This window comes from Schistosoma mansoni, chromosome 1 (assembly GCF_000237925.1).
Source record: "Schistosoma mansoni strain Puerto Rico chromosome 1, complete genome".
Lineage (NCBI taxonomy): Eukaryota > Metazoa > Platyhelminthes > Trematoda > Strigeidida > Schistosomatidae > Schistosoma > Schistosoma mansoni.
The window spans coordinates 7,515,732-7,539,756 of NC_031495.1; the positions used below are offsets into that span (position 1 = coordinate 7,515,732).

At 32.5% G+C, this 24,025-nt stretch overlaps 1 protein-coding gene across 3 annotated transcripts in view; it reads left to right on the top strand.

Moving 5' to 3' along the window:
- The window catches only part of Smp_124050.1 (venom allergen-like (VAL) 6 protein), a gene marked incomplete at both ends in the record, with an annotated part of 67,252 nt that overhangs the window by 12,019 nt on the left and 31,208 nt on the right, over window positions 1–24,025 (top strand). For 2 of the 3 annotated variants that reach the window (XM_018793125.1, XM_018793126.1), the window contains 10 exons: window positions 1,289–1,300; window positions 2,783–2,794; window positions 4,941–4,961; window positions 6,473–6,493; window positions 7,989–8,006; window positions 15,639–15,716; window positions 17,206–17,511; window positions 21,174–21,179; window positions 22,021–22,041; window positions 22,656–22,733. In XM_018793125.1, coding sequence (XP_018647671.1) covers window positions 1,289–1,300; window positions 2,783–2,794; window positions 4,941–4,961; window positions 6,473–6,493; window positions 7,989–8,006; window positions 15,639–15,716; window positions 17,206–17,511; window positions 21,174–21,179; window positions 22,021–22,041; window positions 22,656–22,733 — 573 coding nt within the window. The remainder of the gene's footprint in view (window positions 1–1,288; window positions 1,301–2,782; window positions 2,795–4,940; window positions 4,962–6,472; window positions 6,494–7,988; window positions 8,007–15,638; window positions 15,717–17,205; window positions 17,512–21,173; window positions 21,180–22,020; window positions 22,042–22,655; window positions 22,734–24,025) is intronic. The other variant, XM_018793127.1, reaches the window with a different exon arrangement.

Genomic DNA, 24,025 nt, shown 5'->3' on the forward strand with positions numbered 1-24,025 from the left:
GACCAGATTGCCAGGCGAAACGTTGGATTTACTTCAAATTCATTGCTGAGATTTTTTCAAATACATTATTCCCCTTTATGTTTCATATCAATTCGGTACCGTAATTCGGTAAAACTAATCGATCAACATTAGACGAAAGTTCTTATATAATATTGTAGTGAATGAGAACACAGGTGAGGACAACCAACTATATATTTAGCATAATATACAACATTGCTTGATAAAATACAACAACCATACTCTGATACTCTATTTGCAAAATGTTCTTTAATTGTCTCAGGCTTCATTGTTCATGGATTTCCACACCAATTGCTTTCTATTTCTATTCTTCTCTTCTTGAACTTCTCAATCTTCTGCTGTCAGATATTCTATTCCTGACTCACGATATATACTAGTTATGTCGTCATTATATAGCCCACACTACAATATTACCTAAATGTTTCATAAATCTTTCTTTATACTTGTAACCTATTTTGTTTCTAAGCAACTTATTGTTACAAAAAATTACATATGAGACATACCTTTTTTCCAATCTACTGGAAGGGTATAAAGTTTTATTTCAGAGCATATGATCTCTTGTAATAATTCATTGTGGAATAATGAATTAATTTATGAGACTAATTGTGTAACATACTTCAGATTCACTTAATTTAAGCACCTAGTCAATATTTTAATGAAAATTAAGAGTTATTTTGAAGTTAGCTCAACAGTCTAGAGTGTATTGATGAACTTGTATAAAAGATACTTCATTAAAGGTAATTAGATTTCATAGTGAGCATCCACGATCTAAACACTGTCAAAGAGTCTCAAACCTTGACAGAACGGCCATCTAGAGTTTTCAAATGTTCAATGATGATCTATTTGAGATTATTTCATGAACTAAATTTATTTGCTCTTTTTCAAGAATAATTGAGTGGTAGCTAGCAGTAAAATCTAGGATGCACACTTCGTCATTATCAGTACATTCACATCTGAAGCGAAAGGCATTACGTTCTAATTCCAGAGTGAACATCAACTCTAAGGTACAGCCACATGATGTTCATCTATTGCTATTCACTATCAAACTTCACTTTTTAAATGTTTTACATCTGATAGCAATGTTAAGATCATCCTCACAACATATAGATAATTGAAAAGTTACTGGTCAATTATAACCCTTAACTTGAACAACGGCAAAAGTCAACTATTTATAACTGAATTATATTTGTTCTTCGCTTATATATATATATATATTGTTTATTTCCCATTTGTTCTTTTTCTTTTTTTGCTACATGGTTTGTTTTCATAGGTGACAATGAAAGTAAATATCTCGTTTTCAAATGAAATTGTTTATATTTATATATAAGTAAATAATTGAATGTAACGGTCATTATCTAAATAGGAAAGTGTTGTGTTACGTAACCTAGAATAATATATAAGTGAAAATGTTACCAAAAGAGCATATCAGAAGGGGTTTTTGTGAATATAATAGTAATTTCAATAGTTGTGATCGTGATTCAATTGAAGGACCGATTGGTCCCGGGTTCAAATCTCTCGAGGCGTCATCGTGGATGCGCACTGCAGAACAGTCCCAGAATAGGACGAAACGGCCGTCCATCGCATCCAGATTTTCCATGATAGTCTAGCTTCAATTGACTCATGATCTCAACTATTAAAAAGCATATGTTTATTTTGTACAGAAATAATATTTTTTCATTGTTTTCTAATAGATTAATATGAAATAAATTTGTGGTGTTTAACACTTACCAGTTGTTGTGTATAATGTTTACATATAGTTATAAATCCTCAGAAAAAGAATTTTAGAGGTGTTGTGTTCTTTGAACTGGACAGTATAGTTATGAAGTTATTATCTTCACTTTAGTCAATCACATAATTCTTTTTAATGTGTGTGTTGATGATTTTTGTCTAGAACAATAATAAAAGCTTCACAACTAAACCATCTAGATCAGAGGACAAAATGTTTCTAGAAAATGGCTGACTAAGCAACAGAATAATGATTGGTAGATTGACTGAAAGTTTGGATAGTATTTTTGGAATATGATATTTAAAAATAAACATTCTATTGAAAAAAGCAATGAAATTGGTATCCAATTTATAACTTTCCCAAATGTAAAATTAAATCAAAACACAATACGGACTTGTAATACTGATCATTGACAATAGTAAATTCACATTTAGTGAATTCATGAGTCGATGTAAGCTAGATCACCATTGAGAACCTGAAAGAGCTGAACAGCTGTCTTATCCTAGTATGGTACTCCTGAGCAGTGCGTATCCACAATCTCCGATTCAAGACCTGAACCCAAAACGTTCTATCTCGCGCGCGGACGATCAACCTTTAGACCACTGGTTTGGTATCCAACGGTGTTAATGTCTAACGTCAATTGACCCATGATCATGCGCTACAATTCATCTATTGTCTGAGGTAAATACCTTTTTCTATCCAACACAGATTGTAGGAATCCCATACTAGGATGAAACGGCCATCTAGTACTTCTAGTTTTTCAATGTTAGTCTACCTAACATCGATTAATGAATTAAACTATTACAATTATTACAATATTCACAAACTTCCATTCTAAGATTAGTATTCCAGTTCAACATACAATAATTTTTGTTTTAAAATTGCAGTTTTCGTAATTGTTACAAAAGAAATTGTTATGAAAACTTACAATATACGATTTATGAGTGATTTGACTAAAATTAAAACGTTTACTTCTCATCGGTTGACTTCTTTTTTGGTAAATAATGTATGACTAATTGTGACATATCTATTTTACAGGCCGATGTACTGGTAAGTGTTCGTTTTTACACCTAATACGTATAACATATACATATATATGAGGTAACTGCTGTGTAAATAATAACCTGAATCCGACTGTCTTTCATTAATTCAATTATGTAAATAACTATGGTTATTATTAATCACAGAGTAGTTTATCATCATATCGAAATGCTTGAAAGGATTCTAATGATACCAAATACATGATTGTTTCCATGGTGATGAGTTGTTTTAAATCAACTCACAAAGAAAAAGTACGGAATACCATTAAAGTTATCTATGCATACCTCCAGTCATTTATTATTTTTTTCAAACTGAGATATACTACTCTTTTTTAGAAAATATAAATAAAGGTTGTTTTTTTTATAACACACATGGATAATTTCGGTTATTTTAAAATCGGATGATTTTTCAAAGAAAAAAAAAGGAAACCGACTTTATTTAAGTGATAAACAATATTTACCATTTAAATTATGAATCACAAAACAAACTTTTGATAAAATTTTTTTAGATCAGAGGGGGTTTTGTGGAGAATTTAGTATTTTCACAGTTGAAATCATGAGTCAATTGAAGCTAGACCACCATCGAAAACCTGGAAGCACTGGACGGCCGTTTCATCCTATTATGGGACTCCTCAGCAGTGCGCATCCACGATCCCGTACTCGCGAGATTCGAACTCAGGACCTACCAGTCTCGAGCCGAAGCCCTTTTTTTAAATACTTCCGCATCCACAAAAAGAAAAAAAAATTTCATGTTGGTTATTTATTCTCTGAAGAAGTGGTTTAAACTAAGTTACGAAACGTTAGAAAATATACATTAGTTTGTTTACTGGCGCATTATATTTTTACTCATTAAGTTATTAAAAAGGAATGGTGTTATATTTGGACGCTTTATATCATCTAGGGTTACACATTATTTGTTTGTTTGTTTCTGAGAAGAGACAAAACATTTTTGTAATATGTTATTTATTCATTGATGATAATAATCACTTGGGATGTTTACAATACATAATGGTAACATTATATAACAAAAGGTTTGTATATGGTTCTTCGACTTATACACTGTGTGATTCTTTTTTCATCGGTTTAAAGTTATTTTATTGACAGATCTAGTGGAATGATTTTTGTTAATTACAATTTCTTTCTTACGGTTTTACTGGAAAAAAATATTTGATGAGACTATAATTCATGAACGAACAAATCAGGTGTAGGATTACAGGTCTCGGATTTTAGCGCGAAGTTCACTTATCCATTTGACTAAGTAGAGTCTTATCTTGATAGCTGATCTAAGTTTGTGATGAAAACTCAACCTTAACTATTAACTGTAAATCCTAATCCTAATTCTTCACATTAGTTTATAACTCACTTTTGCTACTGGTTATTGGGTGGACACTTTCAAGGTCAGTCTAGCGTCGCTCAATGATCGTCCATAAATTATAGTCACACTGGTGAATATTATTGCTAAAGTAAATACTGAGAAATGATGACAGAGATTAACTTCATTTTCAAAGACTTTAACAGTTACAAGTTTACATAAAGCATCAAGGTACTCTGGCAATACGTCTAAATGAGATTAACTAACTATTTACGCGGTATGAATTGATAACCAGGGATAATTTCAAATAGCATGAAATATTGACTAACTGAAAATTTTCTTAGTCTCTTGACATCTCGTTTTATGTAACTGGATAAACGTTTCGATTACTTATGTTAGTCAAAAGTGAATTGTAAATATTTGTAATAATGTTAATACATTTAACTGAAATCATGAATCGATCTAAGTTAGACCTCAATTAAAGACATGGAAGCACTGAACGGTAGTTTCGTTTTAGTATGGAACTCCACGATTCTGCACACAGGAATTGATTTCAGGTTCTTCGGCTTCACTCCTAATGCTTACAGTCTGCACAACTGAATTGGCATCTGAAAATGTTAATGTCTTTGATTAATCCATAACATTGTGCAGCTATTTTCCATTTTCTTCAATGGGTTATTGTCTTACACCCAACACACATTAACTCCATTGGTCACAGCTTCTTATTAGAATGCAAGAAATTGGATGGCATTAATTTATATATCAATATTATTGTTAAAATATTGACCATAATACAAACTATAGTTTTTAAAAAAAACATTATTTTTAAAACGATACTGTTTAGGAGATGGTGGAAGTACAAAATGTGAGTAAATGTTCCAGATGATTCATTTCTTTCGTTCTATTTTATTATCTCAATATTACGATCATATTTATTACCCTAGCTCAGATTGACCCCGTAAATTCAACTTGGGAAATATAGATAATTCATCATTTCATAAGAATCATCCATCAAAATATTCAGTTTATGTAAGTGATAATTAGTCTGTATTCATGTCACTTTGGATTGTAGAGATCTGTCGTTCAGAAAAAATATTTTGTCGAAACTACTCTCTATAAATAAAGTATCTTAATCTTGGAACTCTCCTTGTCTTTCTATACGATATCTTGGGAGAAAAATCTCAAATATGAATAAACTGTGAATTTCATCGCAAGTGTTTAATAGTTCCCTTTGTCGACCTTAAATGGTTGTCGTCTTTCTTGTTAACGAGTATCCTGGCCTCATAATAGTTTGACTTATCTATTTGATTGATAAATTAGATCCAATTCAATAATTTTACTGATTGTTAACTTAGCTGGTTTTTAATTCTACAGTAGTAAAACGTTATTTTGAATTCTTATGTAAAATAATGTGTCATATATTCAGTAGGGAAAAAATATTTAAGAAATAAAGCGTAACGGTACATTCCATATGAAGTACGAACAGGTAATATGCAAAAAGTAGGAACAAATAAATTAAGGGATATATTGGTATATAAATATATACATGCATAAGGCTAATGCATTGGGATTTTTTTTTTCAAATAAACTTTAGATTATTAGAATTGGAATAGAGAGCGGATTTTGTACCTCTGTGGTCCTATATCTGGCTCCAATGAGATTGTATACTGATTACCATCGAAATACACATGTCGGTTATCATCGTATATAATTATTGACTTAAATCGCGTTAGTGAATAACGGAATTAAATAAGTCAAATACGAGAATGGATTTTTGAATATATATATTTTTTACACACACTGATCTGTACAGGAATTCAGAGGGATAAAGTGAATAGAAGAGAGTTAAGCCAAATGACGCTCGGTGGAGAAGGCGTATGAGCCAACGTCCAATTAATCATGCGTTAATCAATATTTATAGCCAGATAAAATAAGTTAAAGACATGTGATCAATAGGATAAGAAGTGTACACTCACATACACACATATAAAAACAGTCAGGGTTGATAAGTGAATAATTAACAAGATCAAACCGTGACTTGAGTAGAATGGATAAATTGGCCTGTCCAAAAGCCAGAATAAGTTATATGGGATTAACACCGTAACCAACACTACAGTACTTTAGAACTATTACAACTGGTAATTAAAAGATTGAATTTAGTGCACCATTTATTTTGTTTACTAACAGCGGAAAACGCTTAAAGCTATTATACAAGACTGATTATACGTTACACATATCCTTGTAGGAACATGTTTATGATGAAGAAAATGACACGTTTCTATCTCCCATTATTAACTTGTAACAATAATGATAGTAATAATAACAATAATAATTGTATTATTATTAATACCGCTTTTTATATCTTGATTAAACAAGTGAATGATACCGGATCAGCAAGTAAGATCATTATTTTCCTTTTTATTTTATACTTATGATCGGAAAAGATAAACAAAAACACATTTGTAATATAACATATTGATGTATAACTCTTAACTACGCAGTTACGTGTTTTTACCCACCATAGTTGAGTGTGCTAGTTAAGTGTGTCTTGAGTTCATTGTGTTAACAATCAAAATATAATATTTAATTTCATACTTATGTATGTTCTTAGTTGTGTCTTCAAAACAACTATCACTCACCGACAAAAATAGTTGAATGCATGTATATATTATTCACAGTTGAAATCACGAGTCGATCTTAACTAGACCACCGTGAAATACTACAATCTCATCAAATCCTCATACTGATATATATATATATATATATATATATATATATATATATATTAGGACAGTTTAGTTTAACATCATTTTTCTAGATTTACACTGATACTCTTAGTAAATATTATTGATCTTGGAATAGTTTGAGTAGCATTGTACAATCCGGTTTAAAACTCGAGCAGTCGAAGAGTCGTCGACCATTACGGAGTTAAATTCATAGGATATTTACATTAGAAGAATTGTGATGGGTGTTTGAGATTTTCAAAGCTACGATATTTAAAATTTATTGATCACTTTTTCTAATACTATAACATGAGAGTCACATAATAAGTAACAATTTAAGAAGGTCAGTATAGTCGAACAATACTGTAAATTATCCTGGGTTCGAATCTCGCTCGCGAGGCGAAATCTTGAATGCGCACTGCTGAGAAGTCCCATAATAGGATGAAACCGCCGTCCAGTGCTTCTAGATTTTCCATGCTGGTCTAGCTTCAATTGACTCACGCTTTCAACGATGAAAATATATGAAAGAGGTTTAGAGTACCCTATAATTGTAAGCATTACTATTCTCAGTTTATAAGTGTGTGGAAAATTCAGCTTCATTGTAAAATGTTAGAATCATGCAATACTATGTACCTTTCAAGTAAAAATGGAAAGAATGAATTACTTATGAATATGTTCAAGACTATGTTTTAGCCTATTATACTGAAATATTAAATTGAACTTTCGACTAATCTTAAATATACTGTGGTGTGTGCTACTGATATTGACAGATATAAGTAGTGTGTATTATCAATCGAAAGTGAAATGCCTGGTGGTAGAAGGTTAAGAAGATTGAAGGAAAGAGAACATACAAGGATTGATATGGAAACGTAGGAACAATCAAGTCTGAGACTGTTGATCGACATTTTGCAAATGAATTGTTCACTGTGTGGTTCTTAGACTTTACTAAGTGATGGTGTAATTTTGTATTCAAATACATTTGATTGTCCCCTCTGGTGTTCTCATTCACTAAAACACAACAGAAAATATTGTTTTGTTTTTTTTCAAAATGGTAAACACAATATTCCTAATCAACTATACACAATGTTTTGTGAACATTTTTGTCATCATTGGGTTATGTTTACTACTGAAATACTTATTTACATTTATATCAATGGAATTATTTTCAGATAATGACACTTCAAGAGGCAAGTTAATAAACTTATATAATTCTATCTTTTGTACTTACATTTTACAATATTTTCAATAATGATATCGTAATTTTCATAAGCTGCTTACAGTTATGATTAATACCTTTATACGATGGATGTTGTGATTCAATTTAAGATAATGAATTTCTAGTTTGGTGTATAATGCAAAGTATCATTTAAATGATCAAATAATAATAATAATAAAATGCAAGTAAGTTTTCAATAAAATGTCTCTACACACACGATCCAGGAGGCACGACGAGGACGTGTGAGTCGGATCATGTCAACCATCCCATGTACTAACGTGAGCGGTAATGTGGGTGGTGGAGATCGGCCTGATCAATCACTCTGTCAATACCCGCAAACGATTACGAATGCTACAAAGAGTCATTGCATAACTATTGAGGGTTCTAAAGAGTGGCAAAAAACGGGTCTGCCCAAAAATAAATAATAAAATAAAATTCGAATGTGAGTATTATGTAATGGTTCTGCTTAAGCAGTGCAAAAACAGCTATCCCATCCCCGTAGTTGTGCCGTGCTTCGATGTAGCACTCTTCTCCAGAAGGGTCTACCAGGCTTCACCATTTTTATGGTTTATGGTCTCTACACACATAATAGCTTTATCAATGAAAAATGGGTCTCTTCTTTTGTTTATCCGTTTTATTATTCCTAATGGTTGAAAAAAATGCGATTATAGTTATAATAATGGTATGCACCGTTCATTAGGACTATCTATGAATAGCTTGTGTAGCATGATCATGCAACATATTTGAAGTTTCTTCATTATATTCTCGACTATTTACTTGAACCTTAAATATGTATGTGCTAGTAAGATCTCAAATTACCTAGTTTTCTTTATTTTTTTTGTTCATAAGTGGTACTCGGAATATGTAGGGAAACCTGTGTTAACTTTTCCCTGTTCATAGTTCCCAACTAAACTTCGAATGTTTTTTGATTGGCTTTTCCGGGTTTTAGTTTACTATTTTTTCGAGCATCAAGATCTTATGTATTGCATTGTAAACAGAGGTTGCATTGTGAACAGTGGTTGTTTTTAGGTATCATTACTGAGGTTTGACTTGATAATTTCGAGCATTGAGTAGATTGTTATAAATAAAATAATATATATGTAATATCCCAGTGAGTAGAAAAATTAAATTTTCTGGCGTTTCGTAACTTAGTGTAAGCCACTTCTTCAGAGAAAAAATAATCTTCGAATATTCGATAAAATGTTTTTAATTATTCATCGTTTATATCAGAGACAAACACAGTAGTTCTCAGTCTTTGTTCATTAATGATTTAGGTGAAAAAAAAATACACGACCATCATTTGAATTACTTTGAAATCTGTTTCCCTGAAGAGTTAGGTATTGAAAATATTCTGATTATGTTACTTCGTTGACTGAATGTGATAAGTGAAGAAATTGTTCTGATAATGAGATATACTACAATAAATTCTAAGTAAATTGAAAGGAGGCATTGAAGAATAGAAAGATTAGTTAACAAGACTAAAGATAATGAGTCCAAACCATACAAAAATACACTTATCTAGGGTTAAGAATTCAGGTTAAGAATTTTCTCTGATTAAAAGTAATCCCTGACCATTATATCTGACAGGTCATTACATTAACAAATTAATTTCTTGTTACCCTGCTTTATGTTATAACAACAGGTTATTACAAACCACTAATAATGTTACCACACTCATTGAATAATTGAGTGAATACTTGGAAATATTAGATAGTGTGTTGATCAAGTGTATCGGTTTTGAATTCTTGTGTAAAAATCAACACAAGTGGAGACACACTTAGATGGTTAGTCCTAAATAAGACGAAATACTAATCTTGAATTCTAATAGTAGACATTGTCCTAACCTTCTATCGTTCCTTCTCTTGAATGAATGAAATATGGCTAGCGGCGGAATCCAACAAAACTCATTTCATTCTATTTAGTATCAGTCATCTAGATGTATCTTCATCTCAGATTTGATACTCTCTCTCTCAGGATTCCAGGTACATTCAACTAATTAGTCACAAACCGAATAAAACATTCATCAAAGATTTTATTACAAGCTACATTCCATTTATTCTAATATCAACTTGTGACTTCATGACAATATCGAAGCATTCCTTACAGAATGTTTCAAATACCAACTATGAATGATGAAAATTTCAAACCATCTTTCTTATTTATTTAATTAAATTGAATTAAACATAAGCTTACAGTAGATTTTCAACATTCTTGAAGACCGAAAGCGTAAACATTCAATCACATGTTTCATCATAATGTAAAATATTTAAACAAGAATATATTCTTTAATATCATTTTAATTCAAAGAAAAAAAAGGAGAAAAATATTTTGTTGCTGGTTACATAACTTGAGAGAAATTTTTTTCAGATTTTTTTATCTACAAAAAAAATTCTGTTGCTAAGTATGAAAACTAAAAAAACAAACATTAAAAAAAAATCGATTACTTAACAAATACCAAATCAATAAATGATGATTATCATTATAATGAATTGAATGATTACCTGTTAAATATTTATGATATTTTTTATTTGGTGTGTGAACAAAACACGGGTAGGGGTAATCTAATGTATTTAAGCACAAATTACAGACTATCTCACTAAATTCTGATAACCCTACAGTAGTAAACAGTTAATTTGCAAAATAACAATCAGATGTCTTAATCTTCACTGTTCCTTCTGTAAATAGCAATCCATAGCCTCCGATTATTATTGTTCATGCATTTTCATACCAATTGCACTTCTATCCTGTGCATTCCTTATTGATCTTCTGCCAAAATATATTCTATGTCTGACCATCAACATATACTACTTATATGGATATAAGTAGACCACATAACACTAGTAAAAAAATACCCTTTTATTTGAATTAAAAGAACAAATTACCTGGATTTCTGTTCTGTTTTGTTTTGATTACAGACGATTTATCAATCATAATGGTTCCTGCTATATCAGTTTTATGTTATTAGTTGTAAAGTAATATACTTATAGTGAGAGTTGAAGATTTTAGTTATTTACATTAAGCAGAATTTAGAAGGGGATTTGTGGAGATTTCAGTATTTTTCAAAGTTGAAATCATGAGTCAATTGAAGCTAGATCACCATCGAAAACCTGGAAGCATTGGACGGTCGTTTCGTCCTATTATGGGACTCCTCAGCAGTGCGCATCCACGAACCCACTCTCCCGGGATTCGAACCCAGGTTAAGGGCTTCGGCTCGAAACTGATAGGTCCTGGGTTCGAATCCCGCAAGAGTGGTTTCGTGGATGCACACTGCTGAGGAGTCCCATAGTAGGACGAAACGGCCGTCCAGTGCTTCCAGGTTTTCCATGGTGGTCTAGCTTCAATTGACTCATGATTTCAACTTTGATTAAGCAGAATTGCTAAAACATGATGATGTGTATATATTTTGAAATTGGAGCGAAAAAGATATTCAACTACTCATCAATTGAGCATATTTAATGAATAATGCAATGTAGAAAAATCTATGCATCTTATGTATAAGCTGTTTTCTTTTAATTTCATACTAAAACAAAATAGTAACTAGATTATACCGTCAGATTATTTATTGATTTATTTATTTAAACACATAAATATTGGTACAATGAAGCACCAGATAGATATGCATCGCACAAATATCATTTGATTTGTGTGAGGGCTGTCATACTGCTCAGGTGTCCAAACTGAAGCACGTGGTTTACTTAGGGAGCCACACCTGGAGCGTTTGACCTAAAGGTCTGATTCACAAGGCAGTGGAGCATTGTGAGGAGATGAAGTCTCATGGTAGACGGTGACCAACGATTGATTCATACACCATTTGTTTCCTCAGGGTACTGGAGACTATATGCACCATTGGTTTGGAATCAGGGTTTTTCAACCTCCCTAGTTGAACTCGCTGTGTCCACCAACCCGGTTAAAGCGCCAGATATTCACTTTTCGTCCTCTCGATTTCGTGGACAACAATCCCGCCACGAGAAGGCAATGAGTAAAACTTCCCTGGTAGAGGCTATATACACGTGGCCATGTGAGAGCGTTTAAAGAGGGAGAGCTGACTCTCCCTACTCTCGGCCGTTCCAAGGCATTTGGGGGCAGATAGTTTGTTTTTGATGAGAACAAAGTTTCTGAAATGAATTCTTTCATTTTTAAAGTAATAATAAGGTTTGTTTAATAGAGTATTCCTAAATTTATCTAACGCTACATGTGAATAGATGTTTGTTTACAATGTTTTCTCACTCATCAATTACAAGTTTATACCAAAATGATATGATCAACAAATTTTACATTTAAATAAGTATGTAACGATTTTGATCTTGATTTCATTTTCCATTCATTGAAATATTTACTTGTCTATATTCACAATTTCTATCTGGTTAGTTTAGTATTGACTCAAATCTGATATTAGAACATTTATTTGATTATACAACATGTACAATAACTATTCAGACTAACTCTAAGCCAGTGGGTTTTTTCTTTTTTCAACAACAAATACCCAAACGGATTTATGTTCGTTCAAAAGATATAACACCAAGGGGATAGAATACGAACAAAGATTTTCATTTTCTATTTTAGAATATAACACAAAATGTGCTTTATTAAGTTCATCCTCTTGATTTAGATTTAAAAAAAATACCCCACCATAAATGAAACTTAAGACAAATAATAAGAAATAATAGTATTTATAGTTTCTAAGTAATTTATTTCATTTTGTAAACGTAAGTAAAATATGGTCTAAACTTGATTATATAATAATGATTAAGTGTAGTACTTTCAATTGTGTTTTATAACATTACTGTAAACTCAAAGAGTTACAACCTCATAAGAGTTATTACATTTCAATATAAGGTTAAACAACACGATATTTTATATAGTTAAGATCATGAATCAATTGAAGCTAGACGACCATGGAAAACCTGGAAACCTTGGACGGCTATTTCGTCCTATTGTGGGACTCCTCAACAATGCGAGATTCGAACCCAGGACCTACCAGTCTCGCGCCAGAGCACTTAACCGATCATATGCTCACTAGTGACTGGCTCTATGAGGTAATTCCTGGAGTTCTAGTGAGAAGTCATGACCAGTGAAGCTAGTCCATGTCAGGTAGAGACAGATATCTACCTCAGTACAATGGAAGTTGGTCGCGCAATTTCGTAGATTTGTTGGGTTTAGACATTAACACCGTCGGCTCAGTGGTCTGTCGGTTAAGTGCTCTGGCGCGAGACTGGTAGGTCCTGGGTTCAAGTCTCGCGAGGTGGGGTTGTGAATGTGCACTGTTGAAGAGCCCCTCAATAGGACGAAATGGCCGTCCACTGCTTCCAGGTTTTCCATGGTAGTCTAGCTTCAATTGACTAATGATCTTAACTATATAAAATTACTAAAATCTCCTCAAAACCCCCTTATGAACACGATATTTGATTACACTTAAGAATGAAATTCCATAAATACTGTACAAATATCGAAAATCATTGTTTTCGTAAGAATGTTATTTTAAGAAATCGTTATTATTGAATCTTTGAGTAAATCCGATTCATGATATATATATTCTATCGGGCAAACAATGGATTAACAAATTACACTTAATTTTTTAGTTACTTCCTTTTAACTAGTATGGGGCTTTAAAAGATTGTTGAATATTATTAAGATTAAGACATTCATTAAAAATAAGGAAGGATTAAACAGCTGTCTCTTTCATGTACGGAACTCGTCAGAAGTGTGTACACACAGCTCCACCACAAAGGACCCTACCTAGGACCTTCAGTCTCGGGAGGGAACACTATCTATAAATGATTAAGCTGGTATACAATGGTGCACACTAGTAACCCTCAATCGATTTGTGATACTGTATGACACCATATTGATGATTTTATTAACTTATTTTAAACATTTCACTATTTGACCACTTCAATTATATTCTCTTTTAAATTGATTTTTTTCTCATTATTAGTAAACAATCGATTATATGGGTTCATTGCCTGACAAAACAACTCTTACTATCCCTTGATTACTTCATCTTCTTAAAAAGAAATTCATGAAATTAATACACTTTAATTGATGTATATATATAGAACGGAATACAGTAGACGTTAGTTACTGCATAATTTTATAAAGGGGGGAAAGGAATTGAAATCAGTTTCCGATCAAGAATAATGAAATGATTGAACGATTCAATGATTTAGGTGTTAAACTACAACATAATTTTAATAAATTACTGTTTGTCATTTGTTATGAGATCAAATAAATTTACAATTATCATCCAAATGAGTCTCGTTCTATAGTAGATTTGTTTGACAAATGACAATACTAACGCTGTAGTTTGAATTGTCATATTGTATGTATTATAGTTTTGTATTTTTATAGTTTGATAGTTTTATTCATTTTCTTACTTTAATCTTATCAATTTCTTTGAAAACAAGAATCAAGGTAAACAAAGCTAGATAGTGGCTAAAAGTGGAATCCAGGATGCACGTTTCGTCTTATTTGAGACTCATCAGCTGGATGTATCGGCATCCCAGATTTGATGTTCACTCTGAGATGCACGTACATCTAGCTGATCGATCCCAAATAGAAAAAAAGTGCGTTCTGGATTCCACTACTGACTACTATCTATCTTTACATATAATGCTTGCGACTGAAGTCAATATCGAGGTAATTCTCATAGAAAGCACATATACCAATAAGAGACTAATCAATTGTAAATAATACAAAATGAAGAATCAATATAGTTCCCTTTTAATTTCAGTTTCTTTGAAGTGATTTATTATTAGTTTATTGAATGTTATGAGCTCTAATTAAAGTTGTATCTGTATTGTGGTTTTTCTACATGATTAAAATAACTGCTTTGTATTTTCGTCACATTTTATTATAAAAAATTGTTCTTATCATAAATGAACATAAAAATTGGACATTCACACTATTGGATGTCAGGTCAGTGGTCTGACGATTAAGCGTTTGCTCGCGAGATCGGTTGGTTTTAGGTTCGAATCCCGCAAGCGAGATCATGGATGTGCACACTTGAAGAGTCTTATACTAGGACGAAACAGTCATTCAGTACTCCTAGGTTTTTGATGGTGGTTAAGCTTTGATTAACTCATGAATTCAACAAACTTGTGCTTTCTTTCTATATTACTTTCAATTATGTAATCAGTTTTTGTCTTATTAAGATTCTTAATATACTACAGGTAATTTTCTACTAGGTATCTTTCAGTAGTTCATTTGTTTTTTCTTTCAATTTTTACATAATCTTGTCAATCATACCCTTAGGTTTACAATTTTTCTATGATGAAAATTTATGACAATTATGTTTGTTTATATCTATTTGTTAGTGTCAATCAATCAATTTTACACTGAACAATAGAATCCATCCAGTTCTAAGTGAAAAAGCAACAAACAATTAAGAATGCTTATTATTAATGACGGTTCATCAAGGATAGAATGTACTTTGACTATATATTATTAACTATTAGCTTACTTATATAATCTTTTAATAGACAGTGTGTATTTAAACATTGACATTAGTAGTTTGTGTGAATATACGTATTGCTTTTTATTCTCTAAACGATCTCATTATTATATTCCATTGAAATCATTAGTGTTTTTTTTTTGAATGTTACAGAAAGTATGTATTCATTGGATCGTAATTCAATTAGATCAAGTCATAGACGATCATTTAGAGAAAGTCTAGGATTATCAGGTTAGTTACCTTGGATACAGTTATTAATCAATTAACGTAATATATGAACTATAATTCAAAGTAACATTTCTTACATTAGGTAATCTAGGTTACTGTGACACATTTGGTTCATATGAAAAGCTTTAATGGTTGGTGATTTTTATCACGATATGAATTCAAGTTACTATTCGAAAACGGTACAACTTTACTCACTAGCCTCTAGTATAATATCTGATATCTTAAGTCTTACATAGTTTAATCAATTGATCGAACTAAAGAAAAGAAACAACTGAACAGGTTATTTTTTGTCATAGATTGGAAGCCATACATGTTTTTCTAGAAGTGTTTGATAAAAATGAATATTTAGAATCCGTAGAATTCGCTGTTGAAATTTAAGTTTTTGTAGTTCTATTTGTCTTTTTTTCACTTATGTATATGTGGAAATAGATTAATAGTGTAGTCATATGATATCAATAAATGTGAACAATAGCGGTTATGAATTACAATGAAGATATGTCAAAATTTCGGATCGGAGAAACTCGATGAATCCTTATGAATCTTAAGAAGCCCCGCATTTAGATCAATTGGTAATCAATAGATACAGTGATATAGATCAAACCCATAAAGAGAAAAATAGTTAGTCACACGGTCAGTGGTTAAGAGGGAAAGACTGAAGAGGAGTATAAGAACACATGAAGACAACAAAGGTCACTAAGACAACTAATCACATAAAGGACCACCGGAATGAGTTGACTTAATACTTACAGAATAACTCTAAAGGTAACTTTTACATAAGTGATTACCAGATCGGTAAAAAATAATTCCTAATTAAACCTCAGAAGACACTATACTACTAAAATACTTAGAAATTGTATCATCAATATTACGCTTTTAGTTGGAAATTATTGATTTTTATGTTCCAGGTTTAAAATCATTTTAGTCTTTCTATATGGACTCAAATATGATTGCATCATTGTTCTTCCTAGTCTGTTATATCAAATGAATACGAGTCAGTTTCAAATCTTAGTATCATGACTGTATTGTAAATAATCCTATTATAAAGTAAACTTGTAGTGAACGAGAACTCAGGTGATGACAACTAAATTACAGAATATCTTGGTAGAATACGAAAACTATACATTAAGTACTTCATTTACAAATCTTCCATCAATTGTCCTTTATATTCTGCATGATTCTTCCAATTCTCGATTTCTTTCTATTTACCTTTCTATTTTCTTCAATTCAATCTTCTTAACCTTGTGCTGACGGTTATTCCACTTTTGATTTATGGTAGATACTACTTATGTCGATGGACATAAGTAGCATAAACCACAAAAACTTATTTCCATACATAGCTTGAGTATTATTCCACATATTAGGATATATTTTGTGACAAAGCACTACTCAGTAATTTGTGACCAAAAGTAAAAGTGATTTACTGTAAATGACATCATAACGATAAAATATGACTACTCATTTCTATACTTTTCTTATTATTATTCTTATTTAGAAAGATGCAAATGTTACTGGGATCATACACCATATGCACCTGAAGGACACTCTTTAATAAACGAAGATGAACGCTCTAGAACTGGTTCAATACGTAGTGGAGATTTTCAACGTTCCAGACCTACTTCATTTTCAAATAATGATGATATACATTATAAATCTGTATATACAAAAAGTTCAGAAGATTTACGACCTAAAACTATTAATGTCACTACTACTAGTTTACCGAATACAGATGATGCACATAATTCATTATGTAGTCCAACAGTGATCAATTTAAATTTTATGAATTCAGATGAACGTCCAAGTAAGTTAGATGGTTTAGATAATTACGTTGTTATTTATTTATTTTATTTAAACACATCAATATTGGTACAAGGAAGCACCAGATACATATGCGCCGCACAAATCTCATTTGATTTGTGTGAGGGCTGTCATACTGTCCAGGTGCCCAAACTGAAGCAGGCGATTTTCTAAGGGGGCCACACCCGGAGCTTTTGACCTAAAGATCTGATCTACAAGGTAGTGGAGCATCGTGAGGAGATGTAGTTCCATGGTAGCCTGTGACCAACGATTGATTCATACGCCATTTGTTCTCTCAGGATACTGGAGACCATGTGCACCATTGGTTTGGATTCATGATTTTCCAACTCCCTTAGGTGGAATTTCCGTGTCCACCTATCAGTTTAAAGCTCTGGGCATTCGCTTTTCTTTCTCTCAATTTTTATAAACAACACCCTCGCCACGAGAAGGCAGTGAGTAGGACTTCTTTGACAGAGGCTGTATATGCGTGGTCATATGAGAGCATTTGGAGAGGGAGAGCGGACTCTCCTCACTCTCGACCGTACCAGGGCATTTGGGGGCTCGTTTTATTACAAACGTTTCATTAAACGTCCCAGCTTAGTTAATGAATATCGTATTTGTAATGAACTGAAAATTGTATTCATTTTTCTAATGTAGGATAAATTGTATTTTACAGATGTATTGTAAAAAGTGGATGACTCGTTAAAATTGCATAGATCAATATATATGAGAAATATTTTTATTGTAAACTGTAGAAGAAAACATAAACGATGTAGGGAACAACAGTTTGTTTATGTTGTGATTAATATTACTAACAGAAAGGAGTTTTGTGGATATTATAGTAATTTAATAGTTGAGTTTATGAATCACTTGAAGCTAGACCACCATGGAAAACATGGAAGCAATAGACGGCCATTCTGTCCCAGTGTAGAACTCCATAGCAGTGCGCATCCACGATCCCTCCTGCGGGACTGGAACCCAGGATCTATCGGTTTCGATCGTGAACGCTTAACCTCTAGAACACTGAGCGGACATCCAACAGTATTAATCTCTATCTTCAGGCAATCTACGAAATTGAGCCACCGTCCACCCTTGTCTTCCGTGAGTTACTATCTTACTACAGACCTGGTTGAACTCCACTGGTCACTGATTATTAAACAATATTTTAAACTAGTTTCATATAACTAAAATGATGAATTCAATTATCTAGAATAAATCATATCTCTTAGTTTTGTATTCGTTTAAAAAATTATACTTGAGAAGTTTTTTTTATAATTTTTCTCAAGAACAGTGGCTCCTTTTTAAAGGTGTTTTAGGCTATTGCTTCTAATAAATTGATATTACAGATTTGTTTTATAAGCTGTTTGTGGAGGAGATCCAGAAAATTCCTTTGAATAAAAGTAAAAAAAGGCTTTGAAAACGCTGAGAAAACCCTTTATTTGATCAGCATTTGATAGAAGTTTTACCAAAAATATCTAGAAAGTGAAAAGTCACATGTATTGTTTCTGATTGAAGGATTAACTCTACTGCTGCTATGTTTAGTAGCGTCCCAGAATTTTCCGGAAATGTACAGACATCTAAAATGCTATAAAAAAACCCAAATTTTTTTTTACATAAACGAACCTTTGGAGCAAAGCGTTTCTTTCATATCTCACACCTTTTCTCTCGTGTTCGGGTTGTTGTGGTGATTAAGCCTGGGGGTTACTAGAAGAGCTTAGGAACCAAATCTAGCGTTGAATTGGATCTATCACTATTAGAAAAGTTTATTGTTAATAATTTTTTCAAGTATAGCTTACTTATCAGAAAGCTGTGATTAGAGGACATCTTTTCGTGAAAAAGATAAACACCTTAATATGAAATAAAATTTGTTTAATCTTATGTTTGATAGCTATCAGTCAGTCAGTCACAACGTAGAACGTCGTACATACGTACTTCAGTTCGAGTTGCCATGCCACATTAGCACCGTGATACAGTTGTCGATCCAAATCCCATAGTGGTAGAAGTAGTAGGACTATAAGCCTTAATGTGAAAGATTGCGGTTTGGAGATGTTATTGAAGGAGTATAATCCAGTGAAATAAATATGGAAAGAGAAAAAGATAGAGACACGAAAAGGTCAGAAGATTAGAATTCGGCAGAACACAAAGATTTGATGAACCTTCGCCATTGCAAACGATTTTGAGCCATGTCATTCAAGGTCTCTAACCATCGATTGCTATCATCTCACGAATACCAACCAGGTAGTCTACACCTACCAGCATGGCTCAATCCAATTGTCAGTGACTTCATGGATTTGTGCCATGTTTTGGCCTGGTCACCCCTTTGATAGCTATAGGTATATTTGAGACTTCGATGAAACTTTTCTAGGTGTGAATTAATTAGGGGACTATTTCTTGTTGATAGGCTTAGTTTTCATGTGAAGCTAATGTCTAATAAAGTTTGTAAAGTATCGGAAATCCTCTGAATACTAGTTGACAAAATAAAACTTACTTTTCTCCTGAGCACATAATGAGCTGTAATATACTTCTGTTTAGTTTATAACTTGGTGAAGACATAAATCATGTAAAAGTGTCAATAGACATAGATTAGACTCAATTAAATCTTGTGTTTTCCATTTGACATCGGGTATCACAAACGTTACACGGAACTGACAACAACGTATCACTACATATCTCATAGAATAAACTAACTATTGAAAAACAAGAAACATTGGACATATGTTTCGTTCTAGTATTCGCATCCGTGAAACTACTGAGGATCATCATGTGGAGGTTATCCGTTCTCTACTGATTCACCTATATTGCACACAATCATGTGCTGAGTGTTGACTAGCTTCAACATGTAATTTCTAAAGGCCTAATGAGTAAATATTACCTCTTGATTACAATGACGTTAAGTGTGAGAGAGAGAGATAACCACAGCAGATAATAGATAATTGCATAATATCACGAGTTCATCTAAGCTAGACAGGCAAATCACTGGATTCTGGTTCAGTAGTCTACAGGTTCGTTCCACAGTGATAAGGACTTGGACGTACATAACTGATAATTCAGTTTTATATCAGGATGAAACAATTGTCCTCTGCTCCTTGTTTTCAATGATGTTCTATCTTTGATGACTAAGTAATTTAAACCTTGAGTATTAATAGTACTGAAAACATTATATTTACCATATGATTAAGACATATACAGACAACAGATAGCTTATGGCCCACGATAAACTAGATAATAATAGTTAAATTATCAGAAAAATATCTCTTCCAAATGAATTTAAGATTACTTACTTACGCCTGTTACTCCCAATGGAGCATAGGCCGCCGACCAGCATTCTCTAACCCACTCTGTCCTGGGCCTTCCTTTCTAGTTCTATCCAGTTTTTGTTCCTAAGATACTTTACTGTAAGTTTATTTGAAGTAATTGCGTAAGTAGACCATATTATTATTAGTCCAATCCTACATATAATTCAAAATTTATGTCAAATATATGAAAGATATTACATTAAGACTTCTGATAACGTCTGTTTAATTTCACACATCTAGACACGGCTTATGTATTTGACCTATCACTTTGTAAAGGACGTTCACTTCTCATATAACGCTTAAACGTTCCTTTCATATATACTACGAAAATGGTTCACACGTATTTTCTTTGTTTTCTTTTTGTTTACAGCAATAGGTATGTATTTCATATAGTTTTCTTTTAACTGATTATTTATACTACTAACTATATATTTTAGTAATCAGTTTGCATGTTAAAAAACTTGTGTTTTGAACACATTGGTACAAAGGGCAACCGAATACATATGCGCCGCACAAGTCACTTGATTCGTTTGTGGGATGTGATACTGCCCGAGTGCCCAAAACTAAACAGGTGGTACTCTTAGAGGGCCATATCCAGAGCCTTCGATCTAAAGGTCTAATCCACAAGTCAGTGGAGCAACGTAAGAAGATGCAGTCCCATGGTAGCCGGTGACCAAAGATAGGTTCATACGCCATTTGTTCCTTCAGGATCCTGGATTTCATGTGTACCATTTGTTTGAAATCACGGTTTTCCAACGCCCCTAGGTGGACCCTCCGTGTCCGCATAACAGATGTAACAGAACGTGGTTTAGTTTTTAATTATTAGTCGTCCGATTTACAGCTGTTTGTTTATCGTGAACACATGTAAACGAAAGACCACAACATACACTTGCATTCAGTAGAAAAACATGAAAAAAATTGATACAAGAATTAGATAATAGCAATAACTAGGCGAATTAGAGGTTTATTGAAAAGACTTTATTTAGGCTAAGAACATAATTATGAAGTAGATTTTATCTGGAGAATATCAACATTATAGCTATTAGCTTTTTGCCATACGTACAACTAAAGACTTCTCTTACACATAAAAGCTACTTTGTTCAAAATCGTTCAAGGATATTGCATAATTCTATAGATAAATGTTAAATTAAAAGTAATAATATTCAAATCACTGAACTCAAACTTCCATACTTTCTCTATTTAACTTACTTTTACAGTTACGAATACAAAACCATCAGGTATACTTTTAGCCGATTTGTTTATATATACATGTATATTCCGTCTTACTTGTAAGACATGTTAGGGCTATCTACAAATTGATGTGATGGTCAAGATATTCTAAAATATCTTGAAATCTATTGATTGAGTTGAGCTAAATAGTTGATAAGTCTCATAACTGAACGCCAAGTTTGGTTCCTAAGCTCTCCTAGTAACTACTAGGCTAAATCTACACAGTAACTTGATCACGAGAAAAGAAGCGCGAAATATGGAAGAAAACGCTTTACTCCAAGGTTCGTTCCTATACAGAAAATCTAGGGTTTTTATAGTATTTTAGATGGCTTCGGACTTCCTGAAAATTCTGGAATGCTACTAAACATAGTAGCAGTATAATTAATCATCCAATCAGAAACTCACCATGTGACTTTTCACTTTCTAGATATTTCTAACAAAACTTCTAGTGGTTGTTGATAGGATAAGATGCTTCCCAGGTTTTTCAGAGCCGTGTTTCGATGTTTTTTTGAGGAGTTATCTGGATCTCCACAGAAATAATACTGAATAAGGTGATATATCGTAGCCTGAAAAAAACATTATTCTCATTGTTCTAATTATGTAAAATATTTTAATTCTACAGATGACTTTTCTGGATCCAGTCGTATGTCTATTAGAACATCAGTAAGACGCCCAACAAGAAGTTCAACACCAGTGTGTAGTAAGTTTATAAATAATTAACGCAATAATTGTACTATGTGAATTATTCATTGACGCTTTAATTAATAATTTTCCAATTCCAATTTGGTCTTCGTGTATAAATCATCATGTGATCATGATGTTAGCACGTCTATTTTGATAAGTTATTAATGGGAATTGTTCTTGAATACGTCATCTTCTTTGTCAAGTGGATAATTAATTTTTGTTTTTAGTTACTAGCGTTAAAACTATTGTTTAACTCGTGTCAAATACTTGAAATATTTAAATAACGTTGTTAAACGATTCAATACCTCTTCAGTTTATTAAATACATTTACTAGATGTAGAAAGATGGCTATGAATGTGATGCAATAGTGAAAAGTGAATCAAACAGTTGGATTTTATTGTGCTCTGTGTGAACGGGTCGTTAATACATTAACTAATGTATTTTCTGTCTGGTTCGATTATAACTTAGGCTGTTTATATTACCTGTAGAACAGATGACCACCTATTTACCAAATGACAGCTATCAATGTACAACTATCAAGACTTTAATCATTATTGGTCCTCAAGCTCCTTTCAACCCAATAGTGAAATGAAGATAGAGAGCAAAATAGTTCTTTGTTATGCACTATTTACTCATGAGTGAAAATTCATACAGTAGTATACGTGAAATATCTGACTGGATGGCAACATTCAGATATCTAACAACGAATCTCGCGAGAATGGGTTCGTGGATGCTCACTACTGAGGAGTCCCATGATAGGATGAAACGGCCGTCCTGTGTTTCCAGGTTTTCCATGGTGGTCTAGCTTCAATTGACTCACGCTTTCAACGATTTATAGGCCAAACGTTAGATTAACAACAGAAAACTACAAAAAGTCAACCGTCCAAGTGTTTATTAAGTATTGAATCCAAATATAGATGGTTATCCACCGTATAAAAGTCTTAAAAGTTATACTTTCACACTACTTGCCCTATTATTTCAAATTGCAATCGTAAAGTTCTGGTAAATAATATCTATGAAAAGGAAATTTAGCCAAATAATCGTTTCAGTATTGGCTTCATCGTTTTTAAGTTGTATAATAATTAGATCAGAAGATCGGAAGTTTCCATATGAAACTACTTAATGTTAGATGTGTAAATGTATAAAAGCATTTGTCTTACGAAGAACATCTCCCAACGTCGAATGTTATTCGAGCAAACTTTTGGTGGTGACTAAGCAGTGGAAACCAAAACGTATATTTTTTTCCTAATTCGAAGTCAACAGTTAAAATGTATATCCACCTTACATTTGTTCATATTAGGATTAGAA